Source organism: Trachemys scripta, chromosome 22 (genome assembly GCF_013100865.1).
Source record: "Trachemys scripta elegans isolate TJP31775 chromosome 22, CAS_Tse_1.0, whole genome shotgun sequence".
Taxonomy (NCBI): domain Eukaryota; kingdom Metazoa; phylum Chordata; order Testudines; family Emydidae; genus Trachemys; species Trachemys scripta.
The window spans coordinates 12479707-12503946 of record NC_048319.1 but is presented as its reverse complement, the minus strand read 5'-3'; the positions used below and the strand labels follow the sequence as shown (position 1 = coordinate 12503946).

General features: G+C 56.1%; 1 protein-coding gene across 1 annotated transcript in view; it reads left to right on the top strand.

Annotated features, from left to right (window-relative positions):
- The first annotated feature begins 550 nt into the window (after positions 1-550).
- UNC13A (unc-13 homolog A) overlaps positions 551-24240 on the top strand; it is a 126609-nt gene continuing 102919 nt past the window's right edge. Inside the window, exon 1 of the mRNA XM_034755596.1 lies at positions 551-771. Coding sequence (XP_034611487.1) covers positions 750-771 — 22 coding nt within the window. The 5' untranslated portion in view covers positions 551-749. The remainder of the gene's footprint in view (positions 772-24240) is intronic.

Here is a 24240-nt window from a genome sequence, read left to right as displayed (position 1 = left end):
TGCCGACCCAGCAGGGGCTCTGGGAGGCGAATGTTTGTGAGGCAGGGTGCAGGGCGCCACAGAGACTCAGGGCCCCAGCCCAGCAGATCCACGCTGTTTTACCTCAGCAGTGACTCTGGCCCTCACCTCTTGGGGGGCGGAGAGCAGGGATCTTTCTGTCTGATGTGGAATGAGCGCCAGACCCAGACACCAGCCCTCTGACGCTCTTTGGACAGGGTGCTCTTCGGAGCAGGCCCCTCCCCAGACCCCCCCGCACAGACAGCCCCAGAAAGCCCCCCAAGTCATGCATCAGAGGGGAAATGAGCAGGTTTCCGGTGAACCGCTGCGGGGTGGGGGGCGATCTGCTCCCAGAGCCAGGTACTAATGGTCGCTGGCCCCCGGCCTGCGAGTGCTTTGGGCGTTGGCGAGCCAAGGGGAGTCTATGGATGTGCATTATTCATACAGACACTTCCATTGACAGCCAGCTCGGGTGCCTTTAAGAATAGACCCAACCCCAGCTAATCAGGTGCCCCCAGTACACCCGCCTTCTGCCTCTCATCAGCTTGACGTCAGGAGCTGTCCATAGGCCTTGGTGCTGGAACAAAATGGCTGGCTGCTAGCGACCAGAGTGAGGGGCAGCCCACACAGAGGCAGATGGAGCAGTATGCAATTTTCTAGCAAGCACACACCCTTTCCCAAGCAGGCACCCAGCTAACAGCTCACTCGGAAGTCCCCTGGAGCCGCTGTGGTAGCAGACAAGAGGACGTAACATGTCTTTGCTCTGCGTTGGAGGTAAGGAAAGGACCAGCCGGGGGTATATATTTATATATCTGTGCACACCGATTTGATGGCTCTGTGCAATCCATACTGCCAGGCTTCTTAACAGCTGGGAGTAGAACTGTCTGTGTTGCAACCCAGTGACTCCGTGTCTATCTGAGCCCAGCTGAGGTCTGCGGGAACAGAGCATTAGAAACAGACACTAACAGAGGGAATTTGTCTGGGGGGTGTGTGAAATGGGGCTATTTAATAAATGATCCACTCTGGCAGCTGAAAGACAATCTCCTTCTCTCCCACCTTCAGCACATGGCTAATTTGTGGACGTGCATGTGCCTGTCTTTAGGATGCCTTTGTAATAATGGAGGAAGTCTGTGGCAATCAGGGCAAGACCCGCAAATATGTTTGTGCATTGAATGGCTCCTATCTGCCCCCCTGTAGTGACAGATCTGTGGGTTTGTTTGGAAGCGATTATTGCGGGTGGGTTGGGTTGGTATTTATTCCACGCTAGAGTCTAACTGTTGGGATTTAAAGAGGGCAGTTGAATGTGGGTTAATCCGAGAGCTGCTTTCGCTGCAATGATGGTTAATCCTGTGCAGAGCATTTGCACTGCTCATTTAGACCAGAATTGATTTTCACTTTTCTTTTTGGCTAGCTATTTTTGTAGCGAGGCGTGATTTGCACCTTTGCTTGAATGCACTGGCTTTTCTCTCTCTCTCCTTTTGAACTGAGATTAATTCCAAGCCCATCTTTCCAAGGCCCTTTTATTCATTTTGAAGTCAGCGAGTTGAGGGGTGACATTTGGAAAGATTGCTTCGTTTATACTTGGCATTCTACTGCCAATCTGGGGGGGGAGGGAGAGAGATTGTGGGGTTTTTCCATGGACGGCCATTTCCCGTTAAACGTGTCGGTATTCTTGTTCTGATCCATTCCCAAAGAATTAGCAATGTTGTCATAAGGGGCTGGCTGGGGCTGAACTTTGAAGGATGTGCAGCGTGGAATTTAGGAGCTTTTTGGTGATTTTGAGAAGCACAGGCAGTGGAGGGAGGGGGCTAGCTGGTAGCACCCGTGCCTCGCATATGCTAATCCTGCTTTGAAAGCACTCGGTGGAAGACCCTCCAGGATTTAGAAGGGGGGGTTTATTTGGCAAAGCGAGGCTGTTTGCGGGGAGCAGCGATCCCCCAATGTGCTGGCTGAATATCCCGCTGCGTGGAGCCCTTCTGAAACCCTGAGCAGTGTGCGAGCCTTCTCCATTCACAAAACCCAGCCCAGGCTGGCACACCCATCCAGCATTTTTAGACCGTCTTTGCATATTTGGCAAGTGCGCTGAAAGAAATTGCATATGGGGGGGAGGGGGCGACACAAATGACGCCCTCTTACCAGGGCTTGTCCCAGCAGACCTTTCAGGAGGCGATCGGCTTTTAATTATAAGCCCCGTGTCTGCCTTTGGAGGATACCCGCAGACGTGTTAAGGAATAAAGCACCCCCTTTGCCCACCGTGCCAGCCAGAAAGAGGCAGGGCCAGCCCACCCGGTCCAATTACACCGCTCTATTTATGTGTTCCATTGATCAGTCCCCCGAGCCTCGGGCATCAAATCTAGGCGTGCAAATTAATAAAGAGCCTGCCATAAATGATCGGGGAAATAGCCTTTTGCTGCCTTGCGGCGCCCTGTGGATTGATGAGGGGGCGGGGTGTGCCGGGAAGGGGGTTGATTGTTATTATTAAAGGCTTCTCCTATAAATCACGGAGCAGATTGGTCGGTGTGCTCCAGCGACAGGCTTCGGTTGCTAACAGTTTATGAATGAATTCACTACGGAGGGATGGCGTCCTGTGGTTTGCTGGTGGTGCAGCCTTTGATTTTTGGCAGGCTCCGAGTGCCTTCCCTCTATGGCACGCATGTCCCGCCTTGGGCCCCGGCCTGCCGGGGATATTGGCGGGCGGCTCCACCGTGAAGCCTGGAGCATGGGTGTGTATCTGGCGCGGTTCACAGCCTGGCTGCAGCCCCTCTTCCTGCTCCCCCAGAATGTCTCGTTGAGAGTCTAGCTGCACTTTGCCCTGCACCTCCTGGATTAGCGTCAGGGGGACTGGAACGGGGAGGTTGTGAGGTCCTAGCCCATCCACTTTTCACCAGGACCCTGGCCCCCTGCCCTCCTCTTCCCCCCAGGCCCTGCCCCCCATCCCGGGGAACCATGGAGCCTCCACCCACCTGGGGTGGGAGGTCCCAAAAGCAGCCCCCGCTCTGTGTCCCCACCCCCAGCCCTCCCACCCAGGGCAGTTGGAGGGTCGGTGGCTCCCCACAGCTGCCCGCACTGCTCATGGCCCAGTGTCAGCTCTTCGGCCCTCAAGACCCCACCCCCCAGCCAGGCCGAAGCCGAAGCCACAGACCCTCCACCCCAGGCAGGTGGAGGGGCTTGGGGTCCTCTGCTCAGCTCCGGCTTGGCCAGGGAAAAGCAGTGGGGTGGGGCCATGGAGAGGGCGGGGACTCGTGCCTCCCCCCCACACTTTTAGGAAGAATCCGTCACCCCTATTAGCATACACCCCCTCCGTGGCCCCACAAAGTCATGAGATCTCCTTGTCAACCTCCTCCTGGCACTGGCCAAGACAGACACCCCTCCCTCCAGGAAGAGAAAGCTGGATGGGTGGGGGGGGTGGCTCTGTGACTGCGGCGCCTGTTCCCAGCCCCTCGTCCGATCACGCCTCCAAGCTGGATTCCTCTGGGTGGTGTCCACTGACTCCTCAGACACCCGTGAGTGCTGGGGGGCGCTGTGCGGGGTTCTCTGGGCTCAGTGATTCCTCCCCCGCGGGTTGAGAGGGGGACCCACCTGTCCCCCTCCCTGCAATAGCTATTCAGCAGGCCTGGCTGCCCGTTGCACCTGGCTCTCGGTTTCTCCCTGCCTTTCCCTTCCTTTTCCATGAGGTTTGCAAGTTCGTTAAAGGAGCATAAGTCTGGAAGCTTCCGAAATCAAGCCCAACCTTTGCTAAAATACTCGCCTCTGCCCCTGGCATTTTAATTTCACCGATCAGGGAAAAGTAGGGCAAACAATCTGACGGCACATGTTTATTTTTATGCATTGGGCTGGAGGATTTAAGTAACAGTGCACGAGCCACACCCCCGCCTGCTTTTCTGACGAAGCCCGACAACTCTGAACATCTTTCTGTAACGAGCACAGCTTCCAGGGGGCAGTCAAATCGGCGCGGGCACCATAGCTCCAGGGCGGAACAAGTTCGATTCTTTGAATGCACAAGTTTCATTACCAAGGGGCTCAGCAGGGTTCACCTCACTGTTTTTTTCTGGGCAGGCTTCCGGGTGGAAAAGTGTCAAGGCCAGATTCCCAGCTGGGTTCAATCAATGGTGTTCCAGTGGCGCTATCTCCCTGACGCCAGCCAGGAATCTGGCCCCAAATCTTTAAACGGCTTCCGAGGCACTTGCTGCAACTTTGGGAAGTAACATCACTACAGTCCTCCCATGTTTTGAGTCTATTTTTGCTTCCTTGTCTGATAGATTCAGTTCACTCTTGCCCACGCCTCCCCGCTCTGAGTTAAATCTTCTCCTCGAATCCCGACAGGAGCCCTACACAGATTCCCCCAGAAATCCCAGCAGAGGACTATATTCTGCTTGCCATTGTGGGTCCTGCAATGAAATACAGCACAATATATCATAGAACAGTTTTAGAGACTGCCTCTAATAGCCAGGGCTGCAAACTGCAAACAGGGGTGTAGGGTGACCTCTGTGAATGCAAGAGACACAAAAAACCCAGGCCAGCCCTGATCAGTGATCTAGTCTGAAGAGCATAAGAACGGCCATACTGGGTCAGCCCAATGGGCCAGCTAGCCCAGTATCCTATCCTCCGAAGGTGGCCAGTGCCAGGTGCTTCAGAGGGAATGAACAGAACAGGGCAATTATCAACTGATCCATCCCATCATCCAGTCCCAGCTTCTGACTGTCAGAGGTTCAGGGACATCCAGAGCCTGGGATTGCATCCCTGGCCATCTTGGCTAACAGCCATTGATGGACCCCTCCTCCATGAATTGATCTAATTCTTTTTTGAATCCAGTTATTCTTTTGGCCTTCACAACATCCCCTGGCAATGAGTTCCACAGGTTGACTGTGCGTTGTGTGAAAAAGTACTTCATTATATTAAACCTACTGTCGATTAATTTCATTGGGTGACCCCTGGTTCCTGGTTTTTGTGTTTATGTGAAGGGGTAAATATCACTTCTCTATTTATTTTCTCCACACCAGTCATGATTTTATAGACCTCTGTCACATCCCCTCTCAGTCGTCTCTTTTCTAAGCTGACCAGTCCCAGTCTTTTAACCTTTCCTCATGTGGAAGCTGTTCCATTCCCTGATCATTTTTGTTGTCCTTCTCTGTACTAATATCTCTTTTGAGATGGGGTGACCAGCACTGCACTCAGTATTCAAGGTCTGAGCACAGCATGGATTTATCTAGAGGCATTATGGTATTTTCAATCTTAGTAGCTATCCCTTTCCTAATGGTTCCCAACATTCCGTTCGCTTTTTTGACTGCCGCGGCACATTCAGCAGATGTTTTCAGAGAACTCTCCACAATGACTCCAACTCTCCACAATGACTCTCTCTTGAGCGGTAACAGCTAATTTAGACCCCATCCTGTTATATGTATAGTTAGGATTATGTTTTCCAATGTGCATTACTTTGCATTTATCAACATTGAATTTCGTCTGCCATTTTCTTGCCCAGTCACCCAGTTTTGGAAGATCTGCCCTTCCTTTCCACTGCTCTTTAAATCGAGGAAGAGAGATCCTCAACTGGTATAAATTGGCACGGTCGCATTGCCTTCGGTGAACCTGTCAGTCCACACCACTGAGCATCTGGCCCGTGGTATCTGAAATAAATAGAACAGTAAGAAATCCCTCTTTCACCCAGGTTGGCCTGATTCTGTTTCCTTTCCTTCCCACTGGAGGAGGGCCCATGTGCCACTCACATTCTCCAAACGGGACGTGGCTGGCGCATGTAACGCCGACAGACGGGATCAAACCTGGGACCTCTAGAGCTTAGTACATGAGCTTCTATCGCATGAGCTAAAAGCCGTATGTCTGTTAGCTAATGCTGGAGAGCAGACTCATTTTATCTCTCTCTTTCTCAGTGGTCTCGGTGCCCCTAGATGGGACAGAACCCCACCCCCAGGAGGTGTGTTGGTTACACGCACACAGCCTGTGTGGGGCCTCTGCACATGAATGAATTCCACCCCCTTTCCTTGGTGAGTCCCTTAGACAATGGATTCTTACCCACCCAGCTGCGCAATGCAATGTCTATTTGCTCCTTCAATCTGACGTACCCACCCATCAATGGGGCCCCTGGTATGGGCCACGATGCAGGATTGGGGGCCTCGGCCTCTTCCTGGAACGGGGCTGTTAATTGCCAGCCTGACACAATGACAGCTCCTGGGAATATATTTAGCACCAGCACGACGTTGGAGTCATTTCTTTGTGGATTCTAACTTCCAGGAGTCCTATAAATAGGAACTTGGGCGGTGGTGTTTTCTTGACGTGATTAAAGCGCCTTCCTGAAGTGTCTGTAATATTAGGACGCCGCAAGATGTTTGTTCAAAGCCCTTGTTTTGAAAGGCTTAAAACAACTTCAAGTGGGTCAATTAAACATCCAGATTTAGCGTCGCAGCAGGGTTTTGGGTGTGTGTGGGGGTCTGAAGCGGCTGTTCTCCCCGGATGGGTTAAAAGACTCCCTTGGCCAGCCCTTTGCAAAACGCAATTAAAAACCAACCAACCCGTTCCAAGCAGGTGGCTTTGGAGTGGAAGGCTGGGTGGGGGTTTGTGGCACGTCATGGCCATAGGGACCGGCAGAAGAGGAGAAGGAAGGTTCCGAACCCAGCTGCCTCCAGCATCTCTGGGTCTGGCCTGGGGCCGTGCTCTCGGCAGGACGCTCAGCCCAGCTCTGCCTTGTGTTGCTAGTTACGCCTGCCCCAAACTCTCCCCATTCGCATTTGGCAGCATTTTACCCCCTTTGCTCTGTGCCCTGGTTACCAAGCACTGCCCGGCAGGGGAGAACTGGCTTACGATTCCCAGTATCAATAGCACAAATTCGGGGAGCTAATTCCTCAGCTGATGCATAACTCACGGCCTTTGCCTGACACCGGCTGAGGAGACAGCTGCTCACACACGCCCACACACCGGCCTACATCTATAACGACTTGCTCAGTCTGAAGCAGAGACAAATCCCCGGGGCCCTTCCATGGGGCCTGGGTCTGCTCTCACAGTGGGTTTAAACGTAAGAACATAAGGACGGCCAGACTGAGTCAGTTGACCGGGGCCCCCAGCCCAAGCTGCCAGCTGGGCCCTGCCCTTGTGATCTGAGCGGGGCGGTCAGGCTGTAGCGTGACTTGTCTCTGCTAGAGGCAGTCAGGACGGAGGTGCGTTGTTGGGGAAGTATGGAGGGGACCATCCACTGCCCACGCTGGAGAGGGTCTCTCATTGCCACTGTGGTTAATATAGAAACTTTCACCACCATCCCATTGACTCAAAGGGTGGAGTCCAACCTGCACTTCATCAGACTTCAAGAGCAGAACCACGGCCCATGTAGACCAGGTGATGCCCCTGCCAGACAAAGCTGATCAGGACTCCGGGTCTCACCTTCCCCAGTGGTTCTGCAGGGCGGGGCAGGGAGGGAGAGGTGGGTGCAGAAGGAGGTGGAGGTGCAGAGACGGGGGCAGGAGCAAACCAGCAATCAGCAGAGGAAATCCAGTCAATTGCATCGTTCTCTAGCATCCGTCTCCACATGGACCCCCACCCCCACCCCCCAGCGAGCCCGGGTCCCAGCTCTCAGCACAGGTGGGGTGATTCTAGTGCCAGTGACTTCTCCGGCCGGGGCAGGGGATGAAGCTGGGCCTGACCTCTTTTCAGGTTAGCTATTTATTAGCAGTTTGGCATCTGCACAACTTATTGCTCCGTTTGCTTCCGTTCTGCTCCAGCAGGGACACACGGCTCCTCTTCCATCACTGGCGCTGGGCTGGTTTCTCTCGCGGTTCCCTTCTCCCTGCATTGATTTCGCTTTTGGAAAAAATGATTTTCCCTCCTTTGAATAGTATAATTACCGGGCCCCTCCCCTCCCCTCTGCGCTGCAGCTTGTCCCGCTGGGCGTTGAGGGAAGCACAGAGAGAGACAAATGCTCCGGTCTGACACCGCCGCTCAGAGGAAGGGAGCTGGGCTTGCATGGGCAGGAGGGTCTGGTCCACGTGCTCTTTGGGTGGTTGGGAAGAGATCCCAGGCTGGGAGCTCCCGGAGAATCGGGAATGCACAATGCTCGCTTGTACCTCTGAACCCCCTGGCTGGCGCAGGTGCACACCCTGAAATTGACTCTGTGGAGCAAGTCCCATACTGCGGCTCCAGAGCGGAGGGGCCTTTGTTCAAGTCCTCGACTTCCTCCAGAACGAGCCCTCAGAGCCGGGTTTGCCAACAGGAAATGAACCGGCCACATAATCAGAAGGAACAAGCCAGGGCTGAAAGTCGGCAGGAGAGTTCTAGCATGGCTGTATGGCCGGGGGTCGATTCCCATTTCTACCGCCCATGTTCGTAGATGGGACACGGGCTGCCTCTTTGTACAGCCTCCGGCACAGGGTGTGGGGGAGGGCTCAGGCAGGAGTGCCGCCAACTTTTTTGCCGCCATAGGCGGCGGAAGGTCCCGTCCCCGAAATACCACCCCTGACAGAGGTGGCGGAAGGTCCCGCCCCCGAAATACCGCCCCCGACAGAGGTGGCGGAAGGTCCTGCTCCCGAAATACCGACGATGACCAGGGCAGCCAAACATCCGTCCGCCGCGGTCACCACCCCCCAAATGTTAGCGCCCTAGGCAACCGCCTAGGTCGCCTAATGGGTTGCGCCGGCCCTGGGCTCAGTACCAATCATTAACAGCACAGATTGGCTGGACCCCCCTCTCATTTATGCGCAGGGCCTTGTCTATCACTCTGTCAATGTAAGGGGGCTGTAAAGGGGGCAGGAATGGCCCTCAGTGAACACTCCCCCCCCCAAGCAAGCCCTGCTCCCAGCCCTTTGCGTAAGGAGCAAGATCTGGGGCATGGCCACAGCACACTGCACCACGACCGTTCACTGCCCCCCAGGGCACCATACGGAGGCAGAGCGTAGATTAGAGCAGCCCCGAGGCTGTTCTAACTTACTCCAGAGAGCACTGCAGGGAGTGCCGAGGAAGCTTAAAGCCCCTCCGTCCATATCTGCCTCTGCAGCAGGGTCGGGGTAACTGGGAGTCAGACCTGTTGTCTGCCTGCGGGCATGTCATGCCCCTGCTCTGTGCCTCAGTTTCCCCATCTGCAAAATGGAGATACTCTTCCTCTCCTGGGGAGAGGATGAGCTAATGTCAGCAAAGCTCTGTGTAACTGCTAAGTATCATTACATGGCTGAGGGGAAGGGCTGCCTTTCAGCAGCAAGCGAATCGTCGCGCTCTAGGAATGAAATTTGCATTTGGAGCGGGTTAATTTTGTGCCCCAACTCTTCGGAGGTGAGGCGGCTCTGGCTCCAGGCCCCCTTCTCCCAGAACAGCGGTAATGACGCATTGTAAAGGACAGAGAGAGGCTCCACACCTGGTAGTGCTGGGTGCTGCCCAGCCCAAGTAAGAGACAAGCCCTGCCCCAGAGAGCTTCCCGCCTAAAGAGACAACGGGCAAACGGGCACAGAGAGGGGCAGGGACTTGCCCCAGGTCACTCAGCAGGGGAGCGGCGTCCCACCCACTAGACCACACGTAACCCAAAGCTGCTCTCACACGTTGTGGCCACTGTACACCAGGCCTTTGGGCTCCTGCCGCAGAAATCCACCCGCCCGGACGCCTTGCACTTACCCCCACCGATGGGCCGTAAACCCAACCACATAGGAACCATCTCCCCGCTGGCCTGCTGTTGCAGCCATGCGTCCCTCTCCAGGGCGTCCATGCTCCTGTCCAGCCATTGGCCACGGACCAGGCTAATGGTGCAGGCTTCTCATCCAGAAACAACGGCTCGGATCAAAACGCAGCCCCCTTGGACTCTTCACCCGGCCACGGCTGGCTGCCTGCTACCAAAGGGTGGGGCCTGGGGCGGATCAGAGCCAGACAAGGCTGAGCGAAAGGACTCTCTTTGATTTATTTGCTCAAGATCTCGGGGTGACTCCCTGTGCTTGGTGCTCCGGTCAGCAGGCAGCTGAAGAGAGCTGGCGATGGGCACGGGCGCGCTGCCATGTGCTGCTTTGCACAGCGGCTCATTAGACATCCCCTGCCGAGGGTCTCCCTCGGGTGGTGGTTTTGGGGTACAGTGATAGCCAGATGCTCAGATAGCTGACGGCTGTCTCCGAATCTAGCTCCAAACAATGCCTATTGTAGTCAGCATGTTGCCCAGCCAGGGAGGCGGGTATCGGTCAGTGCCAATGGTAATGGAGCCAAGCACGGCCACTGCTGGGCTGGCCTCTTCCGTCCCCAGGCTCAAAGCCATCGGCACTGTGTGTCTTGGCTAATGCCTGCTGCCGGGGTACTTGATCGGGTCCTGAGAGATTCAGCGGAGTTCCTCTTGGCTTGTATCTTCTGGAGTCCAGTTGTACTCGGAGGGAGACCCAGTTCGGTAACAGGGCTGGGAGAGGGAAGGGGAGACATTTTGGCTTGAACTTCGGCAGGCGGATGGATTCAGCGTGGAAAACAATTCCCCAGGCTAGGCAAGGGCATGCCTAAGCGCCTTGTTTTCGTCCTTCTCAGGGTACATTGCAGCCTTGGGAACGCGGCCCACCTTGCGAGGGAGGAAGGAATTTATACCCACTTCACAGAGGTATTACATAGAGCAACAAGAAGCAAAATAACTCCCCTCTCGTCCAGCACCAGCATCCCGACTCCCATGAGTTCTAACCACTCATCTCCCATGTCTACAAATCCTGCATCTTGGCAGGGGTCAGACTAGATGCCCCTTGCGGTCCCTCCTAACCCTACGGTTCTCTGTCGGACTCCCAGTGCTCACACTTCCCTGTCACAAACCCTCTCACGTGGGGCTCCAGTGTCCGGCCCCGCCTGCGATTGGCCAGACCAGGGCACAGTGGGGGTGAAACACCCCTCTTCAGGTCTGGCCGTGTTCCGCACCATCAGACAACAGGGAGAGAATGGCCAAGTAAGATATTGTTGGAATTGCTGGTTCAGCCACCTCTCCTGTCTGTCTAGCCACATGTGATGCCCCCAGTACAACCGGCTGGAATGGTAGGACACTGCTCCTTGTGGGTCCGGTTCCCTTCTCAGCCACCCCCGGGGAGAGCGGGAAGAACCCCTCTGCTGTCCATGGAGTTAGGCAGGCAAAGAGAAAGGACAATGCGCCCTGCTGTGCCTTGCTTAGGAGGCAGTGTAGTCTACTGGATAGATCACTGCGCTGGGACTTGAGATGCCTGTGTTCTATGCCTGGCTCGGTCACTGACCTGGGGCAAGTCACGGCCCCTCTCTGTACCTCAGTTTCCCCATCTGCAAAATGGGGATAAATGATCTACTTTGAGGCCTACTGATCAGAGCTTGGTCTTATTATTATTGATTAACAGCCTTGTGACGGGGTGTACTTGCCCCGCACTGGAGATGAAAGGGTTAAGCCAGCACTCCTGGCAGCAGAAACCACACCCCCTGGCCCCTGCTGGGCATGCGCTTCCCTATAAAAGGGAGCAGCCCTGCTGCACTCTAGGCTGACTGCTGGAGAGGAAGGATGCACCTTGCAGGCTCCAGCATGGTAGTAGCCAAAACTCCAGACCGTGGGAGCCAGCGGTGCCGAGACCCAGGCAGATGCCTGGATATCTGCAGACACCCAAGGGAGGTTGGAGCTGCTGGGAGCAGTGCCGGCTGAGGCGCTCGGAGAACCCGAAAATGTCCAGACCACAGCATCAGGAAATACAGTAGGAGGTAGCCCAGGGGAATTAGACAGTGGACCCGTTAAAGGACTGGATCTAGAGTTAGTGGGTTTCGGTTGGATCCCAATGGCACAGGCACTCACCTCTCCCAGGCACTTGGCTGGGACCCCTGGAGAGGGAGGGCCTGGGTCCCCTGCCCCAGGTGGTGGCCCACTTCCCCAACTCTGATCATTAGGCCGCATAGCACTGCTAAGGAGGGCAACCTTATTGACTCTGGCCAGTAGGCTGCCCAGCCATGTTGAGGAGGTCAGCCACACTGACTGGCCACTGGGCCACACAGCCTGCCTGAGAGGGTGTTTATATTGGCTCTGGCCATTGGGCTGTACTGCCCTGAGGCTAAGGCAAGCAGGCAGACTTAACCGCGGGGCTGCGACACTGGGGCTGCTGCCCCCCCAAAGGGGCATGGGGTGGACTTGCCTCGTAACAAGCCTGAACTTGCGAAATGAAAGCCGAGGCATCTGGGAGGCAGCACTGGGTCAGATCTCTGGTGCCCGGCTGGGGAGACAGTGCCCCGGGGAGGGAGGGGGTGATAAGGCAGCACGCAAGGCCATGCCCATCCCCACTCTCCAGGGCCTGCACCACACTCGGCTTGTGAAGACAGCCACAGACATGCCCCGAGCGGAAGGCAGGCTTGCAATCCCTCTACTCATTAAATTCCTTTGTTGGGCACATATAGTACCCCCCCGCCCCGGGCTCACCCCTGGCAGAGCTACTTACGTCTGTGCAAAGCAGGCCTGACTCTCCCAAGCACTGGGCCTGGTGTGTGCTGAGCTGGAGGCCAAGAGCCAGCAGATGCCGTCATTCAGGATTCCCCTGCCTCCTGGGAGAATCCCAGCTAGTATACAGCCACTTAAGCTGCTGCTCCTCTACTGGTCCCACTTCCAGTGTACAGGGCGTGGCCTGGGGAAAGGGGCGTGGCTAGGGCTCCCAGCTTCCATTTGGTCTCCAGTTGCTGGAACAGTGTCTGGGGATGGTTGTGAGGTGACTCAAAATAGAGCAGCCTTAAGGCTGCTCTACTCTGCACTGGAGACTGGCAGGTTGGGACCAGGGTGACACACAAGCTGTTTTTTGAGAAGTGCGCAGCACTTGCCGCTTTCTTTGTTCTCAGCTCGAGCTGCGGGTGCTCAGCAAGTCTGGAACCCCAGCCCCAGGAGAGCTCAGACTACAGCACCCAGAACCAATAGCCATCTTTGCAAATGCAGCTGTGTGAGTATATGCCTCAGTGTTTGGAAATTAACTGGGGCGGGGGGGTGTCACAAACCTGTGCAGTGGGTGCCCTTCATGGCTCAGTTCCTCCTACCAATATCCCGATGCCCCTCTTGCACTGAAAGACATGATCTCTGTATTGCAGGTGGGGAAACTGAGGCACAGCAAAATGACACATCTGTGGTCACTCAGAGATGGGAACAGAACCCAGAAGTTGCTGGCTCCTGCACTGCTGTTCACTCCCCCAGCTTGTGCCTTAGTCTAGTGTCAGGCCTGCCACCCTCAGCACTGGAGCCTCTGACCCCCTGGGGTGGGGAAGGTGAGAGGAGATGGGGCAACTGCATCAGGTCCCCTTTGTGCCATGGGCAGCTGGGTGGATCCCATGGGGTGCATTTGGGGGAGCTGCACCTGGCCTTTAGCTCTCTCTGTCCAATGGGTGACTGGAAACATGCAGTAGGATGACAGACCAGCTGGGGGGGGGACACACTCGGGGCTGCTGGCTGCACCCCGGGGGTATTCCCTCTTTTGGCCACTGCCATGTGGAGACACTGAATGGGTGACCCACCAGGTGCTGCCAAATCCAAAACTAGGAAACAAGGGAGGTTTTGCCCTTGTCCTCCAAGAGAACCCCTCTGCCTGGAGTGGGGGGAGCCGCTGAGCTCTCCCCAGCAGGCAGGTGGGCAGGAGCCTTTAGTCTGACTGGCTCAGGAAATCCTGGAGAGCAAGGAACACAGATCCAGCGCGTAGGGCGGGGGTGCACCTGTGGCTCTGTATTTAATAGGGTGGTTGTTTGGGGGGTGACTTTTTATTAATGGGCTGGAAGGAGAATGAAAGAAGGCCCTGAAATATCATGTAAACCATGGACATGGTGAGACGGGAGGTGACGCAGCTGAGATCTGAGCCACGTCCCTCCGGTCTGCTCGGCCCTGCTCTGACGCTGATGTGCTGGGTCCCAGGCTGTGGGTTTTGAGCACCTCGGTATTTGGGGGCTGAGACACATGGGGCCTGTTTCTCTGAGGTGCAGAGCGCCCCCAGTGCTGACTGACAGCCATGGGAGCTGCAGGTGCTCCGCACCTCTGAAAACCAGCTCTCCAAAGAGCACCAAAGTAGGGGGGGGGCATTTGCTAATGCAGGTCTCTGCGTGCCTCAGTTTCCCAGCTGTAATATGGCACTGGTGCTGTAACGGCGGCTTCCTCCCCCAGGTTGCTGAGGGACATGGTTTGAGCCTGGCTGAGGGAGATGGAAAGTGGCTTGGGGACAAGGGGGTGCCTGTCCTCAGGAGATAAGAGCTGCAGAGGGGGGTGCTGGCTGAATCAAGGAGTTGCTGGAGTTTTAAGACTTTCTTGGGACACCCCATGACATTCTGGCTGCTCCAGCTCCCCAGGGGTGCGGTGAGGGTTCAGTAGCCAGTGGTTTTTATGGAAACTAAGACTTCCCCCCCCCCCCCCCCCTCGCATGCACACTGGTCTCTGCCTGGCTGGACTGCAGGTGGGCTGCGTGGCAGGTTCGTAAGGCTGCTCTCAGAAAGGGCTGATTCTGCGGAATTCCTGCCAACCCTTCCCTTTCCTTTACGGTGGCCTTGCAAGAACCCGACAACAGCCAGAAATTGCCATTGTCTCCACCCTGTTCATCACCCCGCTTACGATTTCCTGGCAGCTGTAGGGATAAAGACACAAGATCCATCCAGTGGCACTAACGGAGAATCTCTTAGCAGTCAAGTGCCCATGACAGAGTTGTGCAGTTCTGATTCCATCCAGCAGAGGGCAGGGACACAGACCTCTGAAGATTATGGGTGATTAAAATCCACACCTGCAGCACCGTAAATGTACACTGGGTTTTGCAAAGGCAGGTTCCGTGGCTGGGTAAAACCAGGGCCGTTATCTGCCCTAGCAGGGTCTAATGCGGATAGCTGCCCACCAGCGCGGAACGGCTGAGGCATTATATTGCCCGATGGTTTTATAAACCCTGACAGGTGTGGGGCTGTTGCGGGGGGAATGTGCTGCAAAGGGGGGGCCTTAGGCACAGCTTGCCCCCTGTCAATTCAGGCCTGAAATACAATGTATGTAATGAGACTGCTGGAATGGGGAGAGAGACACACACACACACCCCCCTGGCAAGCCTGTTAATTAAAACAGCTCCTTAAATACAGCTCCTGCCAGAGAACAATGGCCCACTGCAGCCCGGTGTTCTCTGACAGTGGCTGATAGCAGAGCTTCAGAGGACACGCTCCAATCAACAAGCATCAGGGCATAAACTGAGGCTGCCTAAGTGCACCTAATTATGTACTTAATTGGGCGGCATGGCAGGAACCCCTCCTGAGCTGGAGGAAGTCAGCCTGGCTCGATTGATTCCAATGGTGGGTATTGATGTAGGATCTGGCCCCATCTCCATTTCCTCCTCTCTCGCCAGGCAGTAGCGGCTGTGGGCCTGAAGCTTGTTGATTTTAGTATGTCTGGCTTCTCTGAGATGGCCTCTGCTGAAATCCAGAGTGTGCACGTGCACGCACACACTTGTGCACACACGCACACACTTGTGCACACACAGGCATCGTCTCTTCCAGCTCTTTGGTAGGCCTCGTCCCCCCAGATAAAAAGGGGGCAGGGCTAGAAGGCTCTAGAGGCTCACCAGGGACACATGCGGCGTAGCCGGGAGTCCTAGAGGGCACCGATCAGCAGCACAGGGGGGCGCAGTCTCCACGGCTTCTGTGGAGGTGGGGTGGTGGAAGCAATGCTCCATCCCCATTGGGGAAGGGGTGACTTGGCTGCACGCCCCGCTGGCTAAGGAGGGAGCAGGACCAGACAGCTCTATGCTGAGGAGACTCCAGATGCCATTCCCGTGCGGGGGGAGCAGAGCCCAGAGCAGCTCCAGCCCCCAGTCAGCGAGTGAGGGGATCCTGGGGTGTGGTGGAGGGGAGGGTGTGTGCCAGAATTTCCCCCTTACTGTGTGAAGTGGGTGAAAGGGAGCCAGGCTCCAGCCTTGTTCACGTGGGCCATGCACTTTGAGATCCTCGCCTGGGAGCCGCTGGAGCGATGCAAAGCCGGGTCGGGCTGGGGCTGGTGGCGCATGCGGACAGGATAAGCTGGGGTCCGGCAGATTGCTGGGGGAGGGAATAACGCCTCATGGGGGTGAGTCAGCCAGAGACCCTCCCCCCACAATCCCTCTCTTCTCCCTGAACCTTTGCGCAGCATGCAGGAAAGACTCCCACTGACTGCAGTGAAGCAGGGTCCAGGCAGAGGGAGGTGCCTGGTGACCTCCATTGTTTTCCATTTTCACCCCATCTCTGCAATTCTGGCTCCAGAGCCAGGGCAGCAGATCTCTTGTGCTGCATTTACTGGGTCCAGACCAACCCCCCCACCCCCCCACAAGGGCACCTCTTCCTGTGTTCTTCCCAGCCTGGCTCCAGGGGCTGGGAGAAGCAGTAAGGAAGGGGGCGGGGGACGTGCTGTCCAACCCAAAGCACAATGCTGGCCTGCCCTAGCTGTAGGGAACCCCTCTTGGCATCAGTAAGGGGGGCTGTGTCTAGAACCCAAGCGACACAGCACCTGCTGCGGGACCCTACCACTGGCTTCCTCCTCTCCCTGCATTGCTGGCATGGGGGTGGGGAGGGTTAGACCCCATCTGAAACTCGGTGCAAATGCTCCATCTCGCCTCCTGCTACACTAAGATCTGGGCCAAGCACGGCCTTCACCTGCTACCGGCAGCTCCAGCCCTAGATTTTACGGGGCCTGTGTCCATGTGTGTGTTTGGGGGTCCCAGCCAGCCTTCCATCGGGGAGCAGGGTGGCTTCAGGGCCCATGGGGGAGGTGGAGTGGCGGGCTAGGGAGAGGATTCTGGCCCTTGTGGTCTCTTCTAGCCCTATGATTCTGTAGCAGTGAGCCCACTGCTGGCGAGATCCTTGCTTGCGTAGAAGGAGGCCTCTGGAGCAGGGGCCGTTCCCAGATGCAGGGCTGCATTGCACACAGCTAGCGCCAGCCCTGGCTTTTCACACCCCGCTCACGAGCCAGGAAACGCCCACCCAGCCATGCACGCTGCTCCCTTTGGTGCCTTGCACAGATGTGCAAGCTGTGTGGAGGTGAGTGATGCCTCCAGCCAGGAGATCACAGCCTGGGGGGAGGGGTCGATGCAAGGGGGGGGGGTAAGGAAGGCGGGTCGTGTGTCCCCAGCCCTCTGAAGCTGGTAGATGTCATTCTTCTCGCTCCCCCATGACCAGGTCCCAGCATGAATGATGCGCAGAACGGAATGAATGAAAAGTGCTGTCGCTGGCTGCTCCGCCGGATCCGGCAGCAACACGGGGCGAATACCAAGCGAGCGGCCAACCGGGGCGGGGGAGGGGACCCAGCGCAGGTGGGGAAGGGGAAATAAATCACAGCGGAGTGGGGGGCTGGCGAGGCGGCTGGTGTGTATGAGGCCAAGGGCGGCGTGCGTGGGAGAGGGGGGAGATGGCTGGAAATTTCCAGTGCAGCCAGAGGGGAGCCAGGCTTCCATCTCACCAACCTGGCTACCGCTCAGAGCCCGGGGACTGATCCTCTCACGCCAGTGTGGAACGGGAGTCAGTGGAGTGAGCCTGCTGGGGCCGAGAGGGGAACTGGGCCAGTTCAGAGCAAAACTGCCTTGCACGACTCCCCTTCTAGCCTCCGTGGCCTGCTCTCAGGAGGCGCCGCGCCCCAGTGATCCCCATAGGCGGGCCTTCCCTGGGCTGGCCAGGGTCAGCGGCTCTGGGGTTTGCTGGGTCCATCCCCTCCTGCCTACGATGCTTGTTGGTGTAGAAGGCCCCTTTCCCACAGAGCTAGCACTGCATGACACCGACACTGAACAGCTCTGCAAAGACACAGTAACGGAATGAAAAATATTGAGGGAGGTTGATTTAAGGTGTGCTGTAGGTATAAGGGGGCTGTCAAAGATTGCATGCAAGGCATTCTGGGAGCTGAGCACCAGGTGCACACAAGACATGTAGGTGGGGGTAGTAACGTTAAAGGGCCTGATCCTGAGAGGCCCCCCAGTGGAAGCTGAGGATGTGTGGAGACATCTTGCAGGACTGGGACCCGAGTGAGCAAGGAATCGAGCAGAGATGTGGAACTATGGGCTGGGGTGCAAACTAGGCTCTGGACACCAGCGGGACTCGCGTCTGGGGGTGATCTGGCTGGTTCTACGGAGTCCGGGCCTCTCGCCCCAGCTCTGCCTTGGCATTGCTGTTTAACTCTTGGCAAGTCGCATCCCCTCTCTGTGACTCAGTTTCTCCATCTGTAATCCGTAATGGGGCCCACTGTTGTAAAACCTTAGGAGATCTCTGGATGAGAAGTGAAAACTCAGCCGACACCAGGGCCCGGCTGTGTTGCACAGGGATGCGGATGTCGTTCTGCCATGCGAGACGCGCAGGTGGGCCTGTGCCGGGCTCAGGAGCAGACGTAGTCTTTGCCCTAAGGAGTGAGGCAGCCAGAGGGTGGGTGCCAGTCCTCCCCAGCTGGGCAGATCTGTGCCACGGCCGGCTGGCAGCACCATGGGGGGTGCTTAGGGGAGCAGCTTGAGAGCTACTTGGCCACAGTGTGCGGAGGGCGCCCCAGGCAGACCAGGGTTGAGAGGGGAGACGAGCGATTGGAAGGCGTTGGCTGCCTGGCTGAAAGAGCACAGCTGTGGACATGTGGCCTTTGGCTAAGGACCCAACCATGGGCCTCAGGATGCCTCAGATTCCCTGTGCCCATGTGGCAGAGTCACCCCATCTACCCCATGTCACTGATCCCTGTCTGCAAAGTGGGGGTCATGGCGGGGCTGGGGGGAGCTCCGAAGCGTGGTGCTGAGACTTCAATATGTACCAGGTCCCAGCTGTGCCCGGGATTTATTTTATCGTGATTGTTATTTTAACCATGGCCGTGATCCTGTTGCCGTCTGCATCAATGGGAGATTTTGTCCCTTTACTTCACTGGGATAGGGGTCTGGCTCATTTCCTTTTCCCAAGACACCCCCCCCCCCGGTCCCTCCCCCTCCAGCAGTAGGGAAATGGGCGGGGGTGCTGTCCTTGGCCCTGATGCTGCTCTTTCCCTATCAGCTGCTATTTCCAGCGCTGAATAATACGCCAACCACAGTGACACCGCCTGCAAATCAGCCCATGAGAGCTGTTAATTGTAGGGCCTGGAATAACACACGAGGCGGTGAAGGGGGCTCGGGGGAGAATAAATAGGTCCCTTTGTACAGCCTGACGAGTTTAAAATAATCCACTGTCCACGCCATGAAAGCCACGTTTTGGGGCAGAAACAGCTCCACATTGGCAGATCCTCTTCCGCTCAGCCGAAGGCAGCCTGGCTTATCTGTTTCCATTGCAACCTATTTCCTGCCTGCTGCCAGGGCGTAAGAATGACGCCTCAACCAGGTCTTGAATCTGTGCAGAGAACGTCCCACCTGGACTGGCTTTAAGGCCCAGAGCCTTTAGCCAGTCAGAAGCTTTTGATTGATTGGCTTAACCCACTGGGTTTTCCTCCTCATCAGCTGTTTCACATCCACTTTAGCTGTCTCCATAATTTCACAGGGGTTTCTATGGAAAGATGCTCACACACCTCCACTGACAACCTGGTCTTGGCAGAAGGCCCCAGGCGAGGGGTGCATTAACTGATGTGGTTATTCGATCTAGGGCTGCCGCAGTTACGGGTCTGTTGGTACTTCTTTCCCAAGCCCCTGTTTTAAAGGTTTATTACAGCTTGTCCCAGATTGGAAATGGGGATAAAATGGTCTCACTCCAGGAGGAAATTTTGCCTTTGGTACGTTTGCTTTGAAATCAGCCAGCGAATTTTTAAGTGGAATGGGTCACGTTTCTGAGCGAAGGGAGGCTTATATCAAAGGTCTGTGGGATTTTATTTATTTATTTAAGACATCCGGTCAAATATCTTGCACAAAGCCCAGGGTTGGGGTGTGTTTGTGGGGGGAAGGTGCAAGAAACAAGACAACAAAGGGTCCACAGAACAAAAAACGTGGCTTTATATGCCCTGGCTTAGCACAGTCACACCAGGAAATTGTTTGGTTTTTAGGGTTTTTTCTCAGCTCCTCCCGCTTTTATCCCACATGGAAATGGAAGAACATATGGTCCCCAAATACTCAGCAATGGGAACGATCTGAGGGGAACCGATCAGGACGTTTCTCAGGAAAGAGGGACTTTCCAACAGTTAGCACAACGCGGCCCCGATCTCTCAGGCCCAGCCTTTTCCAGGTATTACGGCAGTGTGACGAAGTCAGGCCGGACGGCTGCAGGAGGGGCTGGCAAAACAGGTATTAGCCCAGGAATGCTAAAGGTCCTTTTTCCAACAAGCCAGGAAGAGGTTACTTCAGGTCAATTAAGGACACCTGACTCCAATTAAGGGCTGCCTGAAACCTATTAAAATCTCTCTCCTGGTGAGATAGAGGTGGGGGAGAGATGGGGTTGCAAGCAGCAGGGAGAGCAGCTTCTCTAGTGTGAGAGACTGCGCCCCTCCCTATCGGGGAGACATCCAGACCCAGTGCCTGTTCAGAGGAAGGGCTGAGACCCTGGGGCCAGTGACGGGACGCCTGCCCCACTGCGGGGGCCAGGGAAAGGTCTCCCCATTTGTTATTTCCCTTGGTTTGGCAGAGGCCTACCGGGGAGGGCTCTGAGAAACAAACCCCGAAGAGGGAAGACAGACAGGCTCCAGAGTGGGGCTGATTTACCCCAGGCCCTAGTCCTGCCAGAGGAGGGAGCATTAAGTCTGGCGAGGCAGAAGGGGTGCCTTGCCAAATCTGCCCCTTGGTGCCTAGCACAATGGAGCCTCTAAGTGCTACTGTAATAAACTAATAATCAGGGCAAACAGCATCTCTTCATTTCTGATTTAAAATGAGGTACTTTCAGATAGGGTGACCAGATGTCCTGATTTTGTAGGGACAGTCCCGATTTTTGGGTCTTTTTCTTATATAGGCTCCTATTACCCCCCCCCCCCCCATATCACCACCACCACCTGTCCCAATTTTTCACATTTGCTGTCTGGTCACCCTACTTTCATACTAGATTTTCCTGACTTGTCGGGGGTCATCGGAGATCTTTGTTTAAAGACCCACTTTCCACCCTCCCCCTTCCTGTCTGATCCTGATAGGAGGCATCACATGACCTGACTTTGTGTTGCCACATTCCTTTCCATGGCAACAGACTGTGTTCTCACAAATGAAGGATGATGACTTCTGGCAGGAGAGGAGGACACACAGCTAAGGTAGTGGGTCCAGTCTAGGACTGGAGGCCAGTGACTCTGCCTGGAATCTACGCCAGGGGTGTATTGGCTGACACCGGACTAATCACCACCGTTCTCCCTGTGCCTTGGTTTCCCCAGCTATATCATAATACCGCCGAGGGGCACGAGAGGGTCCGTGCATCCCCCCTCTGCAAAGTGCTTTGAGATCCCTGCGTGAAGGGCCTTGTCGATGTAAATTCTGTTTTATAAATCCCATTCCAGCTGCTTGGCTCCTGAGGGAGCAGTGCATGCTGGGAGCTGCAGTCTGCACTGGGTGCACCTCTGTATGGAAGATGGGAGCACCTGAAAACAGCCTCTGAGGTTGGCGGCGCTGCTGGGCACATGGCACTCGCTTATTTAGGTGCCTAGACAAGGATTTAGGGCTGGTTCCCCCTGAATCTGTTTGGTGATTTTCAAAAGTCACTGACAGCCTAGAAGCCTCACTTTCGGTGCTGGTTGTTGACTATCTTACCTACAGATTCCAAGGGGGTGCGGCTTTCTCTCTGCCATGGCATCAGGGTTAGCCCAGCAAACAACCAGGCAGAGCCAATACTGGGGCCGAGCTAGCAGCTGAGAACGCCCCTTTCCTTCCTTCCTGGGGCCTGCCAGGTACCGGGAGAGCCGGGGCTGCATTTGACAAAGGGGCGGCAATACGCTAGCTGTGACAGCTAGGCCAAGGCGCAGAATAGCGGCACCAGACGGCTGCAGAAAGATGTCTCCGCGTGACAGAGACAACCGGCCAGACTAGACATGTTGTTCTCTGCATAATTGTTGCCCTCGGCCTGGGTCTTGCTTTTCTTTTCTTTTCTTGGGCTTAGGAGGAAAAGTGGCTGAGTAGCTCCTCTCTGTTCCTGCCTCTGGAGCACAAAGGAAGGCGCTGGAGAATCTTACTGGGGTCCTTCGGATGCTTGAACAGAGGCAGGGAGTGTTGTCAGAGGGAAGAGAATGGTCAGAAGCTGCTCTCTCTGCTCCCAGGCCGAAGCATAGGCCTCGGGTGTTCCTTCCTGGGAGCTGGGCCTGTGACTCGCAGTCACACTGGCAAGAGCTCAGCTCCAACTTTTGGCTCCAGTGCGGTAGCCCACCCCCAGGAGCTCCCGGGTTTCTCAATGAGGGGCCGGGTGAGAGGGGGATTCGCCCCTGTTCTCAATGGGCGCTGACTGGGTCCTGAGCATTGGAGGAAGTTCTGGTCACTCCATGTGCGTGAGCTCCTCTGAAAATCGGGCTCCGGTTATGGGAATGGAGCGCTTTGAAACCCAGCCCTCGGGGGGCGACTGGGGAGCAGCGTGCCAAGCGCTGCAAACTGGGAGACATGGGTGGGAGGATGGCTTCACGCTGAGCTGGTGTTAGACGCTCCTGGGTGCCGTTGATTGAGGCTGGCCTTTGCCAAAGCGGCCTCTGATCTGGGGTGCCCGGCTAGGGGCTCCTCTGGGGCATCCCAAAGGAGCGGCGCTTTCTGGCAAGGCGGGCAGGACTGTGTTGGCAGGGGCAGGGGCTGGTATATTTTTCCTCAATGGCTCAGGAACTCAAATGAGCCGCACAGAAAATACGCCGGAAAGAGGTGGCTCGGGGACCAGTGATACTGTTAGAAACAGACTTTCAAGCTGTGTGAGTCGTCTTTGTCCGACTCCAGCGTCCGGCATGTGCAGTGTTGACATGTGGTGCCACGCGGCTTGATTCCCGTCAGGAGCTCTGCACCCAGGTGGGGAGTTATTGGCTTTCATGTGCCTCTGTCCCAGTCCCATTCCATCATGGAGAGAATTTAGCCATCAGCCTAGCAATGGGTAGGCTAGTTTTGGGGAGATTCAAACCCTCCCTGCAGCCACGCAGAGTTTGGTGAAGAACTTGAAGGTGAGGCAGGGTGGCCTAGTGGTTAGAACCAAGGGCTGGCACTGGGAGTCCTGACTTTGTTTCCCAGCTGTGGCCGGGGGGGGGGGGGGGGGGAGGTGTGCACGAATGAGTGGGTTAAGTGCTCCGTGCCTCGGTTTCCCCATCAGTAAAATGGGTGAATGTAACCATAATAATCCATCCTTCCCTCCGACTGGGTGGAGCCGATGGTTTTGAAATGCCTTGAGATCCTCAGATGAAACTCAGTCTGGGAAGGGCCCATTTATTAGTGTGACAGAGAGACGGCTGCCCGCTGGCCCTGGGGTTCGGACACTTTGGAGTCCATCTAGTGTATGCCAGGCTGCTCCCACAAAGCAGGCCCAGGGCGGCTGAAGGAGACTGATTAGCGGAGCAGCCCGATTCGCTCTGTCGCTGACCCCCTCCCAAGCTGGCAGCCAGCGATAAGCAGCTGGCTAGCTGCGCGGCTTTGAGATAAAATTCCCTTTGAGATTGCAAAGGGCTATTTCAGGCCCGTTCTGGTCACCTTGGATTTCTTTTCAGATCACAAAGGTTCCCTCCCCTCCCTTCGTTATTTTGTCCTTTGCCAGCTGGAAACCCTGTTGGGGGCCGTTTCCCCGAGCTGAAATACAGAACTGCGAGCAGCTGCCTGGCCCAGCCAGAGACGACGGCTGTTGAGATCAGGGCAAAGACGCCCCCTGACTTGTGCCTTCCCTCCCCCCCCCCCCGGGGGTCAAATGCAACATTTTTGCAGTGAGAGAGGCCCCCCCTCTCACCCGGCCCTGCAGCAGGTGCCAGGAGCTACAAGCCACGGGCTCTCATCTGAGGTCTCCCCAGTATCTCTGAGCCCTCAGTAGCCAAGGCCCTGCCTGTGTGATCGCTAGCAGAGGTTGGACGAGATCACTGCAGGCAGAGCTGGGAATGGGAACCAGCCAGGTCTCTGATGTGACGGACAAACCACATCTGCTTTGCCCACTGCCGCTCAGCAGAAAGGACTCTATTGTGGGTGTGGGGGGGTCTCTCTCCGGTGGCCAGAGTAAACAGAAGGGTTTGTGAGTCTGCTGCTGCCTCCTAGCTGGCCAGGATGCCAGCTCTGATGTGTAGCTCCAGGGATCCCAGGTTCAAGGCCTGTGGGAGACACAGACAGGGACATGGTTCCCCTTTGTCTGTGCTGCTTCTAACCACCGGACGGTCCCGGGGCGGCTCGAGAGGCTGGAGGAAGCTGCACTTCTGCCTCTGACCAGAAAGGGGCGCTCTGTTTGTCTGTGGGGCTGATGGGGAGAGCTGGGAGGGTTCTGGGGGGAGGGAGAAAAGAG